Source organism: Lactuca virosa, chromosome 8 (assembly GCF_052849685.1).
Source record: "Lactuca virosa cultivar CGN04683 chromosome 8, Lactuca_virosa_CGN04683_v6, whole genome shotgun sequence".
NCBI classification, from domain to species: Eukaryota; Viridiplantae; Streptophyta; class Magnoliopsida; order Asterales; family Asteraceae; genus Lactuca; species Lactuca virosa.
In genome coordinates, this window is record NC_136433.1 from 20,851,313 (window position 1) to 20,874,595 (window position 23,283).

Consider the following 23,283-nt stretch of genomic DNA (forward strand, 5'->3'; position numbering starts at 1 on the left):
GTTTGAGCTCAGATCTGAGGTTGCAACCTCATATCTGAACTCTCTTGGGCCTCTAAGTCCATAAAGTTTCCAGCTCTTGCAAGAACGAGACTCTCCTAAGGTGTAAAGCTCCATTAGAAGCGTAGATTGGTCATTTAGAGTCTCTAGGGCCTTGCATGCACGTAAAGTTTGCAACTTTACGTGATAAACATGCCTTAGAAGCTTGGATATGCAATATGGAGTCGTTGCATGGCTTAAAAAGTACCTGTATGGATGAAGTTCTGAAGGGACTCGACGAGTTGCATAGTCAACTCGGCGAGCCACATGAAGATGGTCCTGTACTCGACGAGTTGGATGAACAACTCGGCGAGTCCGATGAAGATTGACTTGGGCTCCGCGAGTCAGTCGAATGACTCGGCGAGTCGGCTAGGGTTTCTCCCAACCTTTGGATACGTATGAACTCGACGAGTTATAGGGGAACTTGTAACGCCCGCAGATTCGGGCTAGTCAATTTAGAGACGATGAGCATCAAAAATGAGTTTTTGATGGAAGATTATTTAGAAGGATTAATCTTAACCAAGTTGTAGTATATGTTACAAGGGTTCCGTACATATAAAGAACGCCGAAATCCGAGTTATAACGAAGAAGTTATGGCCCGTCGAAGTTTTACGGCAAAACCGACACGACACCGGGAGACCAAAATAGTGAATTTACGGTAGAATACTTTTTAGCCTTAGTGATCTAAACAAAATTTGTAGTATACGTTAAACCGAGAACATACAAAAGAGGAACGCCCAAATCTGACTTCGTATGAGGAAGTTATGAATTTTCTAAGATTTGGCATAGCAGTGCACGACCCGAAACTCGAATTTTAGTTCGAGCGGTTTTTGGCCTACGCGACATAAATGAGAGTTGAAGATCTCATTAATAGGAACTCAACGGTAAAAGGACAGACAAAAACGGAGTCTGTATGTAGAAGTTATGAATTTTACGTGGACATTTAACAGTATAATCTCCTCCTACTGTTAAATTTAAGATCGGTCGAGAATTAGCCGACAGAGTCTAAATGAAAGTTTTAGATCTTGTTTTTACCTACGCGTGGATATAAATAATGTCGAGAGTAGAGCTCGTATGTTAAATATATGGACGAAACTTGGTCCCTACTCTTCGAGCGCGATAAATTCGATACAGTTTTGTAAATCTGAGATGGAATGAGAATTATCTGACGGTGTCTAAATGAAAGTTGTAGTACTCGTAAATACCAACGTGTGGATATAAAGAACATCAAAAATGGAGTTCGTATGAACGAGTTACAAATTATAATAGCATATTTACGTATTAAAATAAAGTATAAATCATATATACGTACACATATATATACAAATGTATATATCATTAGAAAGGTATCGACGATGCGGTTATTATAAGACTAGTGTTGAGTACTTTCGACATTAGTTTAGTATAAATATCGTTAAATCTATTTAAAATAGTATTATGAAGGGGTGTTTAGTCGTTTATATAACTATAAGGTCATTAAGTAATTATGGAGGGTAGTTTTTGTAAATTCAATTACTATAAATAAGAGGCTTGGGCTCTCATATTTCTTGCACCATTCTCTTGATTCAAGAGTCTTTCTCTTCTTATCCCCCGAGCATTTCGGTCCCTCGTGATTAAACTTCTCTTTCTGTAGTTTTAGTATAGTAAGGTAAGCGCTGAAGCGCTGCACGAATCTTTCTTAGAAAGATTCAGCGACAAAGTTCTGCCCCTACAGAGCCCAACTCCTAGCTAAAACCCCAGTGTAAGTAAGTTATGCTTACCTATTTTAATATAGCTTATATTTAAAATTAGTATTGTTATTATGAACTTATAATAAATATTTGAGCTATTATTATGACTTATATAAGTGTCGTTATAATATCTTTTTAACTACTCGCGGTATGGGAAATCTGGTTTAAAGGGCCGCATAGGGTTATTGGATTTCAGAAGTGCTATATGCCAAAATGGTCCTGCCCTCCGGTGTTTTATGTCTGGCCCCTGTCTGTACATAGTGGTTGGAAAGTATTGTTTAAACGCTTATATAATAATAATAATAAGACTAATAATTAGTCGCGGTAAATATTAGACTAAAATCTAGTGGTAATAATACTAGGTTTCGTCGAAGGAAATTATTTTAAAGTAAACGAAACGTTGTCCGAGTACCGAGTCACCACCTTATCAAGTGAGTGCATAGTCCCTTTCATGAACATGATTTTAATACAAGTATTGATTGAAGTATTAATTATATGTTTATGTGCGAGTTAATTAATGTTGCCTGAAATACGTGTTAAAGAACATACCTGATTATATATGATGATTTAGGATAAAGAGTAAACCTAAATTAATTATGAGGAATATTGGGTAGTATTTTCTTACGAGTACGAGTGAGTTACACTTAGAGAATAGAACTTTAGTATATGTCATTGATCCGGGAGCATGGATTAGACATAGTCATTGTCCCTAGTCCGAGAGTATGGATTGGACATAGTCAATTGTCATTAATCCGGGAATATGGATTAAGACATAGTCAGTTGTCCTTAGTCCGACAGTATGGATTAAGACATAGTCAGTTGTCCTTAGTCCGGGAGTATGGATTAAGACAAAGTCAGTCGTCCTCAGTCCGGGAGTATGGATAGGACATAGTCATTCGTCGTTAATCCGGGAGAATGGATTTACACATAGACACTTGTCCCTAATCCGAGAGTATGGAATGGGCACAATTATTGATCTGAGAGCATGAATTAGATCCGAGAGTATGGGTTAAGTGACAGGTAAAATTTAAGGTCCGAGAGTATGGATAATCTTGTTGTAAGGATTAACGGGGTGGGGTAAGAGTTGCTTATATATATATATATATATATATATATATATATATATATATATATATATATATATATATGGTGAAATTGTATGTTTTGTGAGTTCTAAATTATATATATGATATAACATTGTGGGATTGAAATCCATGTGTACTCACCAGGTTTCCCAACCTGACCCACTCAAGCTTTTTTATATCACAAGTGTCGATACGAAGTTACATTACACTGAGAGATTAAAGAGATGTAGATCACTACTGTAAATGAATGTAAGTTCTGTTTATGCTTATGTTTCTGTATTGACGATAACATCCCAAATGTTTTAAAATGAATAAAAATACATTTCTTCGGAAATGTTTTGATAACGTATTTATCATGTTTTACTGGGAACAAATTCTGCAACATTTTCACTAAAAGAGGTACTCTGATTTTTATAAAGCATAAACAAAATCGGTCTTTTCTGGCCGTGAAAATGGGGATGTCACAGAACTCGACGAGTCAACCAAGGATTTCACGACTTCTCGAGTTCAGGAAGGACTCGACGAGTCGGTGAACTACACTTGACGAGCCGGGTCAACATGGACTGTTGACTTTGACTGTAGACTTTGACTTTGACCAAAGGTTGACCAGTCGACCTCTGGGGGCATTTTGGTAATTTGGAAATTTATGGAAAAAGGGTTTTATGGTAACTATAGGTGGTAGAGTTCGTGTTGGTGATTCGAGAGTTGAGCCTATCATTTTCAGTGCGACATTGTGAGGTGAGTTATCCTCACTATACTAAAGGGTTTAAGGCACCAAGGTCGGCCCTTTGAATTGTTATTGGCTATGTTATGCTGGTATGATCTGTTAGATCGGTATCCTAGAGGGTAGGATGACATCATGTGACATGTGGTATGACCTGTTAGTTCGGTATCCTAGAGGGTAGGATAATATTATGTGGTATGTGGTACGATCCGTTAGATTAGTTGTTGTCTATAGACTATTATGTGATTATCTGTTATATGTGCACAGTTTGTTTGGCGGTTGAGGCTTATCTGCTTTGTGCGAAAGCCAATAGACCTGAGCATTCCAACCTGTTGGTTGTGGGCCTGGGGTATTCCATCCCGATGATGATTGGACCCATAGTATGTTGGCATTCCAACCGGATGGTTAAGGGCTTGGGGTATTCCAACCCGATGGTTGACTGGACCCATAGTATGTTGTTTATGATTATATGTGTATTGTTGTGGTATGGGTATTTTGGGGGAACTCACTAAGCTTTCGGGCTTACAGTTTCAGTTTATTGTTTCAGGTATATCAAGGGATCGCGGCAAGGCGAAGGCATGATCGTACAGCTCCTCATGATTTGTTTATGTTTTTGGGAAACTCTGATATTATACATTTTGAAAACAAAGTTGTAATGATTTTAATGGTTAGAAATGTTTTTAAAAATTTAAATTGGGCATGATTTTATGGATGTTACATATTATCCATACTCGAATAGAACTCGTTAAAAGCCTCCTTTGTTGTTGTTTATTCAAGGTTTAAGTCATTAAACCTTGTCCAATATATATCTTCGCAATATCCTTTGGTCTTTCAATTACTTTTTCCCTTACATGTTTTTGCGAATTTCTTTGGTCTTTCAATTACTTTTTCCCTTTCATGTTTTTTGCGAATTTCTTGTCCCCGTAGAACATAGAACAATACATGAGACAAACACATGAAATATATATTGTTCTATCTTATAGGAGACTAGGAATTGATATATATATATATATATATATATATATATATATATATATATATATAATCTTCAGCAGAACCTAAAACCCGTGGCAATTAATTTCGATTGGTTTAAACCGAAAAAATCACATCTTTTGGCAATAGATGCGTTGAATGGTAGACAAAATGGATATAATTGTTATACTATGGATGAACAACATTACAAATATGACCAACACTACTTAAGTGACGTAAGGCTATTGGGTGTGGGCAACATGTTATCACACCCAAAGTGTCTACCTCATCATCCTAGTCATACTTTTTGTGTTATAACACCCAATGTGGAAATGTGCAACACCAAATAACATGTGATAACACCTATCATTTTCTATTTATTTTTTATTTTATTTTATTTTATTTATGTTTTTAATTTCTATTTTTCTATTTTGTTTTATTTATTTAAATTAAATAAAACATAATTAAAAAAATAGTTTTTTTTATGAGGAGTGTTGGGGTTTTAATCCATATGATTTTTTGTGTAAAAAAATGAACTGAGCGTATGTAAAAATTTAAAGTGAGAAATGGTGAGTAATAATTAAAGTGAAAATGTTTATATATATATATATATATATATATATATATATATATATATATATATATATATATATATATATATATATATTGAGTGAAAAGAAATAGTTTTTTTTTACCATTTTGACCGTTCAATAACGGTCCATTTTATGACCGTTGCAAAAAAAAGCGATGTGTATTTCCCCGTTTCTTCCCATTACCACGAAAACGCCGGTTACCATAACGCCTAATAACGGCTAGGGGATGGGGGGTGTTTTGCGCGTTATACCGGCGTTATGGGACGTCCACGTCAGATTAACGGGCACTCCCATTGCCCATTCAGAGTAGTCTAAGCAAAAAATATCATTATTGACTTCTTTTCTCGGGATACTTTTCACATAGGTTTTCTTACTCTTAAACTCCTTCAACCCTCGTGCATATCATAAAGAGGGTTTTTGTCGATATATATTTCCTGATAGAGGATCAATGCCTTGGAATTTTTTGCAATTTTTTGATGTATCATATACATAAACCAAATTTAGTTAAATTACAAAACTAATTCTCAAATTCAAACAATTTGCAAATTTTACTAGATATTTAGGGAACTCGTAAATTATTTTTAGGGTAAATTACACGAATCGTCCCTCGTGCATATGCCGAAAAGCACGTTTAGTCCCTATTTTCAAAAATTAACTCGGACCGTCCCTTGTTTGCTTAAACCTTGCACGTTTCGTCCCTTAAATGCGTTTTTTTGCAAATGTAGTCCACTCCCCATTTGAAATGACTATAGTGCCCTTGTATATTTATTTTTTAAATTAATCTAATATTATTTATTATTATTTATAACTGAAAAAAAAAACAACTCCCTTTAATCTCTATCTCTCTCAGTTACGCTGCAAAATACCACAACCACCTCTGATGAAGAGACAAAGTCGATGAAAATGGCAATTCCCTCCTTCTTTGTCCTTCTCAAATCCAAAAATTGAAACTCATGAAGGTTTCGATTTTGATTTTGAGTTTCAGGTTAGGTTTGATTTTATTTCGATGGATTCGTCTTGGACCTGATTTCGATTGCAGTAAGATGTCGTGAACTCGTGATATATTGAAATGGGTAGCCTCGATGGTCGTTGGTATTCTTAAGATAGAGGGGGGAATAAAGATACAGGATGATGGTTTGGGGTCTGATTTTGGTTCACCGTTTTGGGGTTTTGGATGGTTGTCGGGAATGGGTGAGAAGAGGGAGACGAAAGTAGAAGAAAATTGGGGAAAGGGAAGGGGAATGTGTTTGCGGTGACAGGTGGTTGTGCCAGAGGAGTTGGTGCTGACACTGATATGTGGTGGTGTCGGAGGAGATGCAGGTTTCTAGCGGTGGTGACGACTCCAACAAGGGCTTAAGGTGTAGACCGATGGCCTCATCGGTGGCTTCTGGTCCACCAGTAGTGACAAAACCCTGGATTTCCTCAAATCAATCTTCTCCTGTCCCGATCTCCACAGCTCCTCATCCGGTCATTGCATCACAACCAAAGCTTGGTGGGTTGCGATGGTAGCCTAGTTACTTCACCGGAAAATCGAACCTGTTGAGTGACTGAGTCACCATATTGTGATGTTATTCTCCGGCAATCGGAAAAGAAAGCAAGAGAAAGAGTAGATGTGTTTGGTGTCACCGGAAGAAAAAAAAAGAGGAGGAGGTGGAGCTGTTTACGTCGGTGTCGAGAGTGAGTGAGACAGAGAGAAGGAAACCGGGGAAAGGAAAGGGGAACGGTGGGTTGGTGTATATTTATTTTCTTTTTTTAATCTAAAAATAATAAATAAAATTTAAAAAATACATTATTAAGGGCAAAATCGTCTTTTTATGTCCGGAGGGATGAGGTGTGCAACTTTTAACCAAACGAGGGACTGTCCGAGTTAATTTTTGAAAATAGGGACTAAACGCGCTTTTCGATATATGCATGAGGGATGATTGGTGTAATTTACCCTTATTTTTATCTGGGTTGATTTCTATTGCAAAATGTTCATCTTCTTACTTTAACTCCACAACTACATAGTAGAATTTCAACTTCAAGGTTTCATTGATTCCAATCTTATTTTGAGACTGATAAAGTGTTCATGGTAGAAAGGATGTAGAATGATTGGTGAATAAAAGGAGGCGTAAATTCTTATTTGGAAAGACGAAGATTTTATTAAACTAGTATAACTAGAGGGGAATCATGTTCGCCATTGGCGCTGTGTTTTGTTTTTTTTTCCTTATTTCAAGTTGTACCTAATGGTAGAACATAACGGTCGATTCTTTTCATATTAAAAAAAATATTTAATTGTGATAAAAAAGAAAAATTGAAATATGGAATCTCCATGAATAGGATCAAACCTTATTCCATGGTATTTACATTGTTATTTAGTGTATTTTACCCTAGAAAAGAACCAAAAAAATAAAAATGTTTTGAGATGATTTACCATTTGTTACAAGCCACGACCAGAAGAAACAATATCTACAGAACCTTCCATGCTAGGTGTAGTCCGTGGAAAAACAATGCATAATCAAAATATTAGAACCGACGATCGAGATAAACTAAAAGTAATAAAAATCTTATTCTTTATTGGTGGAAGGATCCCATTCGTGTTCCACAACTACGTTTGGTTCTCAAATTCCGACGGAATTGGAATCTGAGATTCCATTCCATGGTTGAATTGTTTGAAAAAAGTCAAAAATTATCATGTAGTAGAACATGTCTAGCATAAGCAATGAGTAAACGTCTTAAAGAATTTCTTCCATTATCAGCCAAAGCAGGATGACCTGGAAATGTTGGAGGCAAATCCTGCATATGAAAACATACATATGAATTAGGAATTAGGGGTGGCAATAAAAATAATGTTTATTATAATCTAAGAAGTCAAGTTAATTTATAGTGACAACATCGACACATCCCGAATCTATCCAACAAATCCCTTTCACGAATCACACACAACACAACATACCAAACACACATTAATTATTTTAACATGATAAAACGTAACATGCTAATATGGTTAATTTGGAAAATTACCAATGAAACCTGATATATAACGTGTCAAAATGGTTAATATGGAAAAATATCTTTTTATTTTGTGGTTTGATGGGAAAAAAAATAGTTTTAGCTGTTAAACCGCAAGATTTCCCAAAATATAATGGTATTTTTTGTAATTTAGCCTAAAATTAATAAATAAATAAAAAATACATGGTCATTTGAAACACCTCCAACTCTAGATAAACCAAGACGAACATGAGGTTTGATCTTTTTGACCTGAAAAATATCATAAATTTGTCATCCCCATTTCTAAAGTATATAAATTTATTTAAAGTGTTTCGTTTCCATATAATTAATTAAATAAACACAATTATTCCAAAAATTGATATATTACTATACCACTTCAAGAAGATCAGATCCCTCATGGAGTCCTAAACTTTGAAGCTGTCCAATATCTTTAGCAAATGGTGGAACTGCTGAGTCAATACAACCTCTGTCCTTTGTGATCAAAGCCTGCATCAAAACAAATTTAAAACTCGATATCCATAATAGCAACGTACTTACGTTTCTCCTTCTTATGTTCTATTCAAATTATTAATCGACTGAAAACAAATAAGATGGCAAGTTGGACGAGGCCATTTGCATAAAATCATACTTCTTTGTCAAATAGGAAAAAATGAGTTTTTGCTTCTGCGCCTGCCATCATTGTAACCGCCTGATAGACCACTTTATGAACACCAAGCCCTGCACTCAAAAGCATACAGCAAGTAAGTTAATATGAATCATAATTTCTGCAAATTACCAACTAATAAAATGAGAGAATGTATGAAAAAAAGCAATTTGAATAAAAAAAAAAAATGAAACCATACATTCCACACTACACGAAAAGTAGAATGTTTCAACAAAAACATCAAAAAAAAGAAACTATGTTCCAACATGAAGTAAATTTTTTTATTATAAAAATATATTTAAAAACGCAGAAAACATAAACAGAAAACATTTTTTATAAAAAAAAAGGTGACACCTTTCCCATACATACCCCGTGTTTTTTTTTCTGTCTATCTCATAAGATCCGTTATCATCAACCGAAAAGCGAGGGTTACTATCACACTGAAGTCCAGGTAGTTAACTGTCAGATAAGTAAATTGTCAAACAAAAAAAAAAAAAAAACACTTGAATTTCAACTTTCTTTGACTTCAAAAGTCGAAAATTTTGTCCCTGAAGCCCTTTATTGACCCAATTGACATAAAGTTGAGATGGAAAGGACAAATCAGGTAGGAAGAAGAACAAAATTTTCTCCACTTCCTCACCTTCATGGTGTCCCCTTCTGAAACCAAATATGCAAAATTTTAGTTCTTGATTGGGAGTAGTAATAGAAGTAGAAAAAAACCCATACCATAACTTCTATGTATTTATGGGTATTAATGAAGGTTTGTGTGCAATTTTTAAGCAATGGTTCATTTGTTGCAGTATCCAGTCGACTCTTTTGTTGCTCATAACCAACTCCACCCCCAATTATCGCAAACGATGTGTATGAAATAACCCGATTAAGGACACAAATTTGTAAACAAAACCAATTAAAACGATAAGAAGTTCATATCAATTGCAACTTCAACAAAATGTCAATTGGATTTGACTATATTCCATTACCTATCAACTGTTCCAAATAAAATGATAAGAAGTTCAGACATCTGCCCGTGTGTAAGCAAACTCCATCTCCGGTCTCTCTCAGCCAGCCGACAGCGGCTCCGCCCAGCACTTCCACCGAACGCCTTCGCCAACACCGGTTATTAATTAACTATTTCATGATCGCAAACATAAGTTTGTGTAATGTTATAGAATTGAGAACGATGCAGTTCCTTGTTAAGACTGATACAGATGAATAGTGACCCCATATGAAAAAACAATTCCATCCAGTAAAAAGGAAAACCATGAACGAAGAAGTAGGAATAAAGAAATAGAAAAAAATATCTAGGGTAAAAGACGAACCAAAAGTAGCTGATTTCCAAAATGTTGGAAACATTTGCAGAGACTGTAATGGTTGTTAACATTCTTTTGGTTGCAGTCATTGAACTCATGTTCCTCGTTCATTTCTATATCAAAAAAAAAATAAAAAAATAAAAAAAAAACTGATTATCATTAGCAACTCGAGTAAAAAACATGACTATTCTCATCAAACATACATTGCCTCGCATTTTTCACCATACTAAAATTGACTACCTTGATAATATCCAAACTTCTGACAATTTTTCATAATTGTACTTTCAATTCTAGCAGTGTGTAGTTATTGAGATCGTTTGAACATTGGACAATAAAATTTTCAACCAGAGTTATTTGGTGGATTGAAACCAAGAAGAACTGTAGAAGGCGATGCACATTGATCTAAAAAGAACCCCTGCAATTAGTATAACTATTTATCCTTTTTTTGGAAGACTACAATTAATTCTTTTGGTACTATCGTCTATGGACATATCTATTTTTTTTTAAAGTATACCTGCCAAAATAGAATTCTTTGTATAGCGGAACCTGTGGGGACAGCCTCTGGCCACATAGGGATGACGATATACGCAGCAAATCTTTCATGTGCTCTGATTTTATTAGCAATCTTAAGAGCAGTCTCCATGGGAATCAAATTATTAGCACCTACAAAAGGAAAACAACAGCAGATGGTAACAGATTATTATGTTGACATGTAAAAAAAAAAAAAAAAAAAACTCTATTACCCAAATCTTTATAATTACTCCAATTATAGGATGATCCAATAAAATACTGGTTCTCAATATAGATGAAATGTTGGGCACGACGAATAGCCATGACAAGTGCAGAATATATGCTCATATCAATAAGCACATTCTTCCCACAAAACAAATTCTGTTTACACAAATACATTTATAAGCATTTCATTATTGTTTATTAAATATATATATATATATATATATATATATATATATATATATATATATATAAAAGATACAGTGATATATCATCACCTTGGTTGTAGCTTCTTGGGGAACTTTTGGGATCCATTTTTTTTGATTATTTTTATTTATAAAGTTACGTGAGCATTTTACTCCAAATAATCAACAAAAATTCTGAATCGAATAGTTAAAAATCGCATTAACTGGTTTCTTAAATGAGCATTGCCACTGTTGTTAGTCTTTGGGGAATTTAAGCAAACACATGGTGAGCATAATATATAAAGTTTAAGAGAGTTCACCTCCTCAGACGTCTCACAATCCTCTTCCAGCAAAGGTTTCCTTTTCCAATTTGTCTTATGTCTTGCCTGTCTTTAGGACGAAAATTAACGAAATCAGAAAACGAAAAAGAGGATTCTTCAATCATAAATCGTAAATCAACATGTGAAACTAAAACAATATATGGATTTTCACTAATTTGTTTACCCATCATCTTCACCGCCACCCGGTACCACCCATAGCCCTCGATATCAAGCACCGGTCACCACCTCCATAATTTTCAATATTGGATTTTCAGTAATTGGCTTACCCATCATTAAGGTCAAATACGATGACTTGAGATAGTGAGAAGGAGTAGGAGACAGAAGACCCGATCGATTAAGGCTGAGCGGGTGAAGCAAGTCGGTCGACCAGGGGTGATTGGCTTGTCTTTTTTGATTTGGAAAAGTTACGAGTTTTCCTAATTTTCCAAAAAGCGAGTTTTCCTTCTATTTAAAATCCAAAAATAACTTTTAAAATGTATCAAACATCTTTTCCCTTTTATATTTTCCAATCTATACTAAAATCAAACCTCTCTCTTTCCACCCAAAACAAATTTATGCACAATCCAGAAAAAAATGAAGGCTCCTGTAAATCGAACTCCATCTTTTCATCCCTCTCTGACTCGTCTTTCGTCAAGCTTGTCTTGTGTAGATGGGATATCAGAATGTGGTGGGAGAACAGAGATTTTCTTGTCGTCGAGGGTCTCCTTGTCGACCTCCATGGATTTTGATTTCAGATCCCTCCGACAACGGTCCTAGACACCTCTCGTTCCTCTTTTTTCTTACTCCAGATGTCGGCGACGCTGCGATCTCGGCAACACTCCGATGTCAATAAGCCAAGAGTTGATTCCAAAAAAAAAAACCTCTTCTCCTAAAATCCAACAAAAAATACAGATCGTTCTAAGCATTCCATTAGTAATCTCACCGAGTGCTTTCTCCACCGGCAGAAACGAGACACGAGAGAGAGGCTTTGCCGAAAACCTGCAAATATGTGCATCTTTTAACCTCCGACAGAAAAGCCATAGAATCAAACATTTCTCAAAATTTGTTGCATTCTTAAGCTTTGAAGTGTAGTTTGGTTTACCAGATATCTTCAAAAGGAGGTGGTGTGATGTTGTTGGTTTGGGAAGACGAAGGGGGGAAAAAGAGTGTTACCAGGTTTAGGAAGAAGAATGGCAAGACTCTGTGATGGCGGGATAGGGCGGCGGTGGCGACCGCTGGCCGAAATCGGACTGGAGACGAGATGTCGATGATGATGAAGAATGGGGCAAAAATGTTCTACAATGAAATGAGGTACATGGCTGAAGAATCCAAAAAGGACTTTTGCCTCTCAAAAAGAGAAAGCCAAACACCCCCTAAATGTATTGAGGTTTTTTTTATTGATTTTGATGGATTGGAGAATTCCTTCTTGTTCCCGATTTCTTTTGGTGATTTAAGAATTTGAAGTTAGGTTCGATTTCATCTTAAGCCTAGATATTGATCTGAGATTTTTTTCCTGATTTTGTTGTCCATGTTTGGGGTTTTTTTTGTTAAACGGTGTTTGTGTTTTTTGTTAATCGATTGTATCCGGGTTCTTTTTTTATTTGATCATATATGCGCTTCATTGATTTCTAGTTTCATTGTTCATAAATTGTTCTAGGAAGATGAAGATCGATAATTTGCAGGTAATATGAATGAGTCTGGGGCAGGGAAAGTCGAAGGTGTGGGAGGGTGAGGGTGAGGGAGAACAGGGGTAAGGCTGGTGAAGGACCCATATCTACTAAATTTTGTTTATTTTATAATTTCTTTTAATAAAGTAATTAAAAACAAAAAAATTAAAATAACATATAAGGGTATAGTGGTCATTTTAAGTCGGTTAGGGACCAACAACGCAACAAAATCAAACTATAAGGACGATCCGAGTTAAAAAAATAAGTTAGGGACCAAGCGTGCAAATTACGCCAAACCACAGAGACCATTTGTGTAATTTACTCAAAAGGAAATAACATTAATATGATTGTAAAGCCAACATACCTAATTAACTATCATCTTAATGCTTCTATTATAAATTCAGAAAAAAGAATGAGAAAGCATTTTATCAAATAAAGTTGCGTTTTTGGGTAACCGTTTTAATCGAGCCTAAATTGTTGTGAGCACCACTAAATAAAGCAAAGAAAAAAGGCACATCAATGTCCCGCCATAGACCAATTTGACTCCAAATGGAAAGCTCCACGGGGCATGAGAATAAAATGTGGTAAATTGTCTTGATTTGAACATTAATTGTGATTTATTAAAGAAACAACATCAATCCCTCATTTGTCCAAGTTCATTCTAGTGGGCACTTTGTTTAAATGCATCATCCACGCTTGAACATTGAGCTTAATATCAACTAAATTGTTCGATCTAATGGGAGTATGAGAGTATCCCCATGATCAAAGTAGATTTTATCAATCAAAGGACATTGAATAAGTTATTGTGGCTTCAAGGTCCTAAACCCATCCGCCCTTTTGATCCTAAAGGATGTCCGATTAAGATATCCACCCTTTTGCTTCTATTACACAACAATATGGTAGATCATGCAATTATAATCGGGTCCTCTTATCACATTCACACCTAGAGGAATCAAAAAACTATCTTCTTCAACTTTATTCTCTTTGTAAATATATAACAAACATCAACTAAAATCAAGCTAACATTCCAAGTCACACACTTCAATAACTTAGCCATTTCCCCCCACATATACACTAATGTTCTATAGGGATGTGACAGATTTATGAGCAATGTCATAAACAGATATAAGAATTTCAGCACCTATCAGTATTATAATCAGCCACTCCAAAAAATCCGATTTCCTGTTCTGCAAAATCTCTTGAAGAAACCGAATGTTATGCTGCAATCAAAATACATCACCCCTCAATTTCACCAAAAAAACTAAAACAAATCTCCATATAACAAACCACTTTACCTCAACAAACTTCAACTTAAAATCCAAACTCGCGAATCGCTGAGTCAACTCAAATTCATCTCTTAAATACTCCCATATCTGTGCATATTTCGCATCCTTCCATGCAATATCAGATCTACACAACAGTCAACCCAATACAATTTTCTATTAATCGGTTCATTAATGACATCAGCAAGATTGAAAGTTTACCTCTCAAAAAGTCCGAGCTTAAGTATGACATCAGCAAGATTCGAATTTGCCTTCCCCACTAACTGAAAAAGCTTTTTCCTTTTCATGGTGAAAGTTCCAGTTTTTTCCATGCCACGGTTTATATCAGTGAATTCTGCAACCATCCCATCAACCTAAAACAAGAAACATCAAGAATTGAACTCATAATCATTATTCATTCATATGAAATATAGCAGAAATTTATTACACTGCTTACCTGGCGAACATAGTAATCGAGAGCTATACTTTGACCTAAAACACTGCCAATTGTACGAATCCCATCAATGTTCAAATACTGCAGCATTATATAATCCAACCCACCTTGCATCCATGTGTCCAAACTTGGTTTCTCTTTCACCTCATACTCTGAGTTTAAGCAAAAAGAAAAAGAAGATTACATGGATTTGAATGAAAAAATAAGAAGATTACATGGATCATAAAGTCATGAGAACTCACCATCTTTTCTAATCTCTTGGAGCAATCCTGAAGCATGATTTTTTACAATATTCAGATACCCATCAACTTCATGATCACGGACATTGAATAAGACAATGGAGCCATACTGAAAAACTACCATGTAGCTGCTTTCACTCCCACTTAAACTCGAACCCAAACCCTGAAAAAGCATATAATCATCAAGAAGCTTCAGGAGTAGAAATTAAAAAACACTGAAATCATATGTAGCTTCAAGATTCATGAGAAATACAAGATGTAGTGATGCTGGTGTGCTTCATTCCCTAATTCACTTTTAACTTTTTAAGCACTAAAAGCTTGTATGAACCTTGTTGAGTGTTGTTATGCACATGTATCTCCAAAATGTTTCTTGCAAATAACTAAACATACAACGAATGCAACAAAAATCTCTTGATCACATGAACAAAACAGACTTACAATATGCTCAGGCTTGTTGCTGCCAAACCTCAATACAATGTAATTAGTCATGCGTGATGTAGGCTGGATAAAATTGGGTCTGTTCTGTTCCACCAGACTTCTCAAATCCACACTGAAATCAAATCACGCAATATTCACAACGAATGCAGTGATGAATAGGAAAAAATAACCATTTTAAGCAGCAATTATCATACCTGGTAGAGAAGAAATAAGCCCTAACAGAAATGGGCGGCTTAACGTCCTCGTCAGTCACAAAATCATCGCCGGAATCCTCAACCTCTGCGCACACAGCAGGTTCATCCCACTCCAGCGTATCAGCGACCGAAAACGACGGGGAGGAGGAGGAGGAGGAAGACGAAAAAGAAGAAATACATTTAGCCCCTATATAGTTCGAACTAGAGCCGAAAAAATCACGAGCAGTCGTTGGAATCGGAGAAGATGTAGAAGAATGTGAGAATCGGCATATACTTAGAGTTAGCGAAGAGCGCGGCGGCTGAACCCCTAAGGGCTGATGTGGTAACTGCGGCGGTGTGAGGAGAGTAATAGGGTTTGAGGCGAGCGCGATGAGGGTTCGCAGTGATCTGAGAGTTAGGGTCTGAGAAGAAGAGAATGATGGAATGAAGAGCATGATGGCGGTGGCGGTTTTCGTGTAGTTGCCGATTAATCGGTGATTCCGCCACATTTTCAACGATGCCGGAGCATTACGCTGCCGTGTTTACCCGACGTAGTCTTGGCCTCTTGAGGTAGCGTATGCGGGTTTGATGAATCGGGTTAAGGTTCACTTAATTTTTAGCTTGGGTCGATCATTTTTTAAATCTGAACTTTTAAAAGATCTGAATTTCTAAGAGGGTCTGAAATTTTAAAAGCTGAATGTTTAACATGTTGTTTGGTTGGGACCTCTGAATAATTTTAAAAGCTGAATGTTTAACATGTTGTTTGGTTGGGACCTCTGAATTGCTGTGCTGAATTATTAAAATGATCATTTTACCTTTCTGTTTTATTTTTTATTGAATTCAACTGTTTGTTTAGAAAATAACCTAATAAATTTCTTAAATAGGTATTAAAAAAAATATAAACACCATATAAAATCCAAATTTAGCATAAAGCAATATTAAACACAAATCCAAATCAAACATAGATATTTTTAAATCCACAAAATCATATTAAAATCCAAATACAATCCTACAAATGATTAATCTATAAATGTAACACATGTTGAGGGAAAACATAATGAACAAGATACATAATTACAGATGATTATGTATCAGTGGATCGTTCTTGTGATGATTTATATATTTAGTATGCAGCTATGCACATTGTAGCATTGCCAATAATCGTTAATGCCCCTTGGATTGCAACCAAAACCTATAATTTATGTTGAAAATTGATGAAAGTTCGTGATTTTCTTTCTACTTATAGAAACGATTTAAACACAGTGAATCGTATATGAATATGAATGTGTTTTAAATTCAATTAAAATGAACATGATCAATCAATCATACCTCTAGTGATTCCGAGCTATAAAAGAAATGTCAAGTACACACACAAAATGCTCCTCCTAGTAAAGGCACCTGATGCAATTTACTCATTATGTTATGCGTACATATCATACAACAATGGGGGACTCAAAATGAGTGAACTTAATTACAAATAAAGGGAGTTGGATTGATAATAACTCACCATACCCCATGAAATCCCCTTCCAAGACTCATATCCAAATTTCTCCCCATATTGCCATACTAAAATCATTACTGTAATCCTTCGAAATTTGGAAAATGAGCAAAATCACAAACCATGGAGATACACTAAAGGAATAGGCTTGAAATATAAATTAAAAGCTAGGGTGGACTCGTGACAGAGTATCAAGTATCCATCAGTAAACAAATGAACACATTCAAATTCGATCGTATACCATCAAAATCGAAGAAGAGCAATCGATTTTCAGAAGGAAGAACAAACCTGTTTTTGATTGTTGATTTTCGAGTTCAGGGCAGCCGCGAGAAGGTGCAGCAGCGTCGGCCTTGCTAGGTTGCAGCGGCGTCGGCGTCGGCGTCGGCGTTGCTTGGTTGGGCAACGTCGTTCAGCGGCGTCGTCGGAGTATGCAGTTGGGAAGGGAAGCTGACACGAAGGGGGAAGAAGCCGCAGGAAGAAGACGCATGAAGAAGAGAAGAAGAGGCGGGGTGTTTGATTGTGTGTTAGGGCAAAATAAGAAACGCGTGTTTTTTTTACTTCAGACTTTGTTCCATATCTGAAAAATTAAGATGTGTTTTTAATTTTAAGAGGTAAAAAATAAGACACAAACAAACGATCTGAATCTGAATTTTTAAGACATTGCCTCTTAATTTTACAATTAAGAGGTAAACAAACAAGGCCTTAGTCATTTAAATGGTTCTAAAATTTAAAAAATATTATTCAATTTTAAACGGTTACTCATGCTAGAGGAAGTGGTTCGAAGGCATCAGTATCTTGGTGTGGATTGTGCCATGTCATAGGAACATCGTCCCTCGACGATGGCATGACAAAGTATTGGAAGAAATTACTCGCATATCTTTTCCTTTCCTGTTATTTCCTTGTTGTAATTGGAATTGACAAAGTATATATATGGTTGATCCCTTTGTAATCTTTTGAGATCAATATACACAAAATACATAAAATTCCAATTCTATATGGTACCAGAGCGGGTCTCAAACCGATTCGCCAAAACCACAAAACCCTATATGGTTGTTCATCGTTTCATCATGGCCGGTGCCGAAGGCAACTCAGGGCCCAAAACCAATAGCCAAGTGTGACATCCCCAATTTCACGACCAGAAAAGACCGATTTTGTTTATGCTTTATAAAAATCAGAGTACTTCTTTTAATAAAAATGTTGCGGAATTTGTTCCCAGAAAAACATGATAAATACGTTATCAAAGCATTTCCGAAGAAATGTATTTTTATTTATTTTAAAATATTTGGGATGTCATCGTCAATACAGAAACATAAGCATAAACAGAACTTATATTCATTATCACTAATGATTTATATCTCCATAATCTCTCAGTGTAATGTGGCTTCGTATCGACACTTGTGATACAAATAAGCTTGAGTGGGTCAGGTTGGGAAACCTGGTGAGTACATAGGGTTTTCAACCCACAATAATATAATTATTATGTTTAATCATCAAACAATTAACCCAATTACCCATCCCCATTATCTTCTTTACTCTTAAGGATCTATCCTAAGAATTAGCTATTCCTCGTTCATTCATTCCTAAGGATCATCCTAAGGAATCGGCACAAAATCTATCGTTGCCAGGGTTTACTCAACAGGCACTAAGTCGCATAGTCGCCAGGGTTTAGGCACTAAGTCTCATAGTCGCCAAGGTTTATACAACATGCACTAAGTCGCATAGTCACCAGGGTTTAGAGTACACCGGGTGAACACATCGTTCACAACTCCTACAGGTTGCGAGCCTGCTAGTGTTCCACTGGACTGTCTAGAATAGTTCGTGGTTGTCATCCATACTCTACTAGATGACGGGTCCAACGCTTGGGAAAAAGGCTTTTCTCATTGTTCACCTTTCGCCCTTATATCATGGTCTATATTACCTCTCATCTCATCATCCAACTCATATTCATCTACCCATGTTTTACCCAACATAAATTGTAGATATAAAATACGTATACAATTTAAATCATTTAAAACATGTATAAAATCGTTCATCCAGCATAGATAGCAAGTATACAAATAATATGCACACATAGCATGTAATTTATATTAAATACTTTATATTTATGTGTAAGATGAAAGTAACTATGCACTCACCTTAGTAGCATGAATTGATAGAATCTAACTAGAAACGGTCAGCGCTTCGTCATCATCGGGCTCGGGATGCGAAAACGGCCTTAACAAACGAGAGAGAGAAAAGATTTTGGTATAAGGAAGAGAAGAGGTCGGACTTGCTATTTATAGGTTGGTTTTGGCTCTCTTACGTCGTGAGAACTCATTGCAAACATCGTGATCCATGGCTAGTCATCCCGAAGCTTCGCCATCTGTGTTCGAGGCTTGCATAGTGTCTGTTTGACTCCTCACGTCGTGAGAAATCCATTGCTCACGTCGTGAGCTTTTGACGTATCATCCCGTAGACTTGCCATGCGTCTTATAGCTTGAAATGTGGCGTTTTGACTCCTCACGTCGTGAATTTCTATGCTCACGTCGTGAGTTCGGTCAAATTAGGGTTTATGAAACAACTGCATATTCGGAAGGCCATAACTTTTGCATACGAGCTCCGTTTTTAACGTTCTTTATATCAACGCGAAGGTGGAGACGTACTCTACAACTTTCATTTAGAATACTAAGGCTAGAAAGTACTCTATCATAAACTCACTTTTTACGATTCCCAGTGTCGTGTCGGTTTTGTCGCGAAACTTCGACATGTCATAACTTATTCCTTATAACTCGGATTTCAACATTCTTTATATGTACGGAAACCTTGTGACATATACTACAACTTAGTTAAGATTATTTATTCTACATAATAATATATAAAAAAATCATTTTTTTACTCTTATCATCTCTAAATTGACTAGCCCGAATCTGCGGGCGCTACACCAAGCCACCGACTACAACTCACCATATTACCATCATCCATCAGATTACCCAAAGCAAATACATGTAAATGATGCGTTGAACGACAAAAACTAACTCGATTAGATTCAAGAGATAGAAAATTTTTTGCTCGCGAAAAAGAAAATAGGGTTCGTTGATGGAACTCTAAAGAATCTGACCCCGGACAATAGCAACCACCTCCTCACGAATGATCTCCCTGACGCGGTCCACTGACAATATTGGCTCACCCTGTATGGTGGCTCCTGATCCCGACCCGGATCCAATCTCAACTCGTCTCGTAGTCGCCATACTGAAAATACACCAGGAAGATAATCCATATATCATACCGGGAAAACCAACTACCAACGAAGTCCTAGGGGTTGTGACTTCCTTGCTACATGTACGGGTCATGTGGTTTCAGTAGTACGGGCATATACTACCTTCCACACCTACCCGTATTTGTCTCAAGGATCATTACAACGCCCTAACAATACTCATAAGTAAAGACGAACACTCAATCCTCACTCCCTAGAGGAAAGGCTAAACATCTCACGACTGGTCGGCTGACCCACACGACTCATCTCATGAGGAGTTGAGTACCCGGCTGCACTTCAGTACATCTTACCACCCACAGACAGACGGGCAAAGTAAGCGGACGATTCAGACGCTTGAGGATATGCTGCGTGCATGTGTTATGGACTTCGGAGGAAGTTGGGACACCTATTTGCCTTTGGATGAGTTTTCATACAACAACAGCCACCATTCCAGCATTGACATGCCTCCCTTTGATCTTCTATACGGGAGGAGGTGTCGGAATTCCATCTGTTCGGGAGAGGTAGGGTAGAGAGTGATGGGTGACACTAAGATAGTGCTGAAAACAACCGAGCAGATTCAACAGGTCAGACAGAGGTTGCTGACAGCCCAGAGTCACCAAAAGAGTTATGTAGACCAGCGACGATCCGAGCTAGAGTTCCAGGTTGGAGATTTTGTCCTCCTGAAGGTATCCCCGTGGAAAGGGGTGATCTGATTCAGGAAACGGGTCAAGCTGGGCCCTAGATACATCAAACCTTTCAGAGTGACCGCCAGAGTGGGTAAGGTAGCTTACCGGTTGGAGCTACCTGTAGAGTTGAGCCAGATTCATAACACCTTCCACGTGTCTCAGTTACGGAAGTGTGTAGCCGATGAGACGACAGTGGTGCCATTAGAGGACATTCAGGTGGATGCGAGCCTGAATTATATTGAGAGGCCGATTGCGATTTTGGATCGGAAAGTGAAGGTTCTGAGAAACAAGGAAGTGCCTTTGGTTCAGGTCCAGTGGCAACATCGGAAGGGGTCCGAGTGCACTTGGGAGTCGGAGTCGGAGATGTGTGAGCAGTATCCAGAGTTATTTTTGGAGCCTGACTTCGAGGGAGAAGTCTGATTCTAGTGGGGGAGAATTGTAACATCCCAAGACCAGGTATACCTTATAAGCCCTTGTTCTTTTGGTAAATTGTCAAGTTTAACCCTTATGGAAAAAAAGGTGGTAAATGAGTACGCGGGGCGTACGCGAGTATACGCTCAGCGTACTCATATGCGTGTTTTTGATGCGGAAGCCAGAGGGTACACTGGGCATACTAGGCCCATAGTGAAAACCCTAATTTGGGGTGTGTCCCCATATAAATCATATGATGGCCTCATTCCTAGCCACCATCCTCGGACAAACCACCCTCTAAAACCTTAATCCTCGTTCTTGAGCTTGTGTGTGTCCGTTTGAGAGCCTTTAAGTGATTTTTTGTATTCTTGGAGTGAAGAATGAGCTTTGGGAGAAGAAGGAGTGAGAGTCCAGGCCTTGGATCTGAGCATATCTGAGCTGTGAGCTTCATCTAGAGGTATAAAGCTCCAAGCTTTCTTTCTCTTTTGATTTATGCATCATAGTAGAGTATTCTAGGGTTTTGTCCCAAAAGTTGGAGACTTTATGAGATAATTGAGCTCCAGGGACTATGATCAACGCCTTTGAGTGTATTTAGTGGTGTAATGTCATAAAAATCAAGACTTGGACGTTGGAATCAAGCCATGCATGAGTTATGAGCATTTTGAGATAAGAGAGTGAGAGTTTTGTGTGTTTGTGACCTTATCAGCCATGCAAAGGCTTAAAGTCACTGACTTTATGGAGTAAGAGCTATTAGGGAGTCCAGATCTGTGATATGAGCCAAGGTTTTAACTGATTAAGACCAAATGAGTAGAAATAGTGAAACTGGGACGTACGATGAGCGTAATCCCAGTACGCGCCACGTAGGGGTCAAGCATCCCCGATGCTTGCATGGCAGCAGAGTACGCCCAGTGTAGAGAGATGGTACGCGCAGTGTACGCTCTGCCATTGACTTTTGGTTGACTTTTAGGGTTTGGTCAATTTGTGGACTATTATGGCCAAGGAGGGGTAAAATGGTCTTTTACCCTTTTGGGAACTTGTAGAAGGGTTAGTCTAGCTTTTTGAGAGCCGCTATTAATTAGGGATAATTATCATATGTGTTAGTCGGAGGCTAGACCGGTAATTCGAGTTCGAGGTTATCCGATTTCTTACGAGGTGAGTCTTCTCACTATACTTGCCATGAGTGGTATCTATGTGTGACCGGAGGGTATTATGTGCTTACTGAGTTATGTGATTTATGCATTTTGTCTGTGTGATATATATGTTATATTCTGTGTTTTACTGAGATAGGACCGGAGGGTCCAACCCGAGTTGTGGGACCGGAGGGTTTCCACTGAGACAGGACCGGGGGGTCCAAACCGAGCTGTAAGACCGGAGGGTCCTCACTGAGACACATGACCGGAGGGTCCACACCGAGACGCATGAGACTGGAGGGTCCATGCCGAGTTATAGCCATGAGAGGCTTATTATTTGTGTATATGGTATGTTGGGGAACTCACTAAGCTTCGTGCTTACCGTGTTATGTGTGATGTGTTTCAGGTACCTCTCAGGACTGTGGGAAGGCATCGGCATGATTGTACACACTTGTTCGAGACTATATTGAGGATTCTGGGATTTGAATTTATTTGTGGTTTTGATGTTGACATTTTGAAATACATGTGGTTTTATGAATACAATATATGAGTTTATTGTGCTTTTAAAATGAAAATTTTGGTTTGAAAATTTACGTCGTTACAAGTTGGTATCAGAGCGTTGGTTTGAGGGATTCGGATGCACCTTCGGGTATGTCTGGACTCAAACTGAGGATTTGAGAAAATTTTTCAAAAGAAATCATTTTTCTAAACCGGGTAAGAGATTTCAAGAGAAAACGAGAAGGAGCAGTGTGTACAATCAGCCAGATCCCGA

At 37.3% G+C, this 23,283-nt stretch overlaps 2 protein-coding genes across 12 annotated transcripts; both read right to left on the bottom strand.

Annotated features, from left to right (window-relative positions):
• Positions 1 to 7,669: 7,669 nt before the first annotated feature.
• On the bottom strand, positions 7,670 to 13,017 carry LOC145132116 (NAD-dependent malic enzyme 59 kDa isoform, mitochondrial-like). Of its 11 annotated transcripts, none has more exons than XR_013717882.1 (14): positions 12,424 to 13,017; positions 11,506 to 12,320; positions 11,322 to 11,387; positions 10,828 to 10,975; positions 10,599 to 10,747; positions 10,325 to 10,499; positions 10,094 to 10,197; positions 9,501 to 9,973; positions 9,415 to 9,431; positions 9,144 to 9,233; positions 8,760 to 8,848; positions 8,504 to 8,617; positions 8,315 to 8,380; positions 7,670 to 7,915 (listed from the first exon to the last, which is right to left on the bottom strand). XR_013717882.1 is itself a non-coding variant. In XM_079066768.1 (14 exons), the coding sequence occupies exons 11-14, from the start codon at positions 8,808 to 8,810 to the stop codon at positions 7,802 to 7,804; spliced, it is 345 nt and encodes a 114-aa protein (XP_078922894.1). In that variant the 5' UTR covers positions 8,811 to 8,848; positions 9,144 to 9,233; positions 9,415 to 9,431; positions 9,501 to 9,973; positions 10,094 to 10,197; positions 10,325 to 10,499; positions 10,599 to 10,747; positions 10,828 to 10,975; positions 11,322 to 11,391; positions 11,506 to 12,320; positions 12,424 to 12,775; the 3' UTR covers positions 7,670 to 7,801. The 11 variants fall into 11 exon arrangements, 8 of the variants coding, with proteins under 8 accessions (XP_078922894.1, XP_078922901.1, XP_078922899.1 ...); XR_013717881.1 differs by having other exon boundaries at positions 10,325 to 10,486; positions 11,322 to 11,391; XR_013717883.1 differs by having other exon boundaries at positions 9,501 to 9,876; positions 11,322 to 11,391; positions 12,424 to 13,016.
• Positions 13,018 to 13,938: 921 nt separating this feature from the next.
• Positions 13,939 to 16,162, bottom strand: LOC145134427 (protein RETARDED ROOT GROWTH-LIKE-like). Its single transcript, XM_079069279.1, has 7 exons — positions 15,576 to 16,162; positions 15,382 to 15,493; positions 14,947 to 15,106; positions 14,708 to 14,856; positions 14,473 to 14,624; positions 14,284 to 14,398; positions 13,939 to 14,208 (listed from the first exon to the last, which is right to left on the bottom strand). Exons 1-7 carry the CDS (start codon positions 16,061 to 16,063, stop codon positions 14,071 to 14,073), a joined length of 1,314 nt encoding a protein of 437 aa, XP_078925405.1. The 5' UTR covers positions 16,064 to 16,162; the 3' UTR covers positions 13,939 to 14,070.
• Positions 16,163 to 23,283: the final 7,121 nt, after the last annotated feature.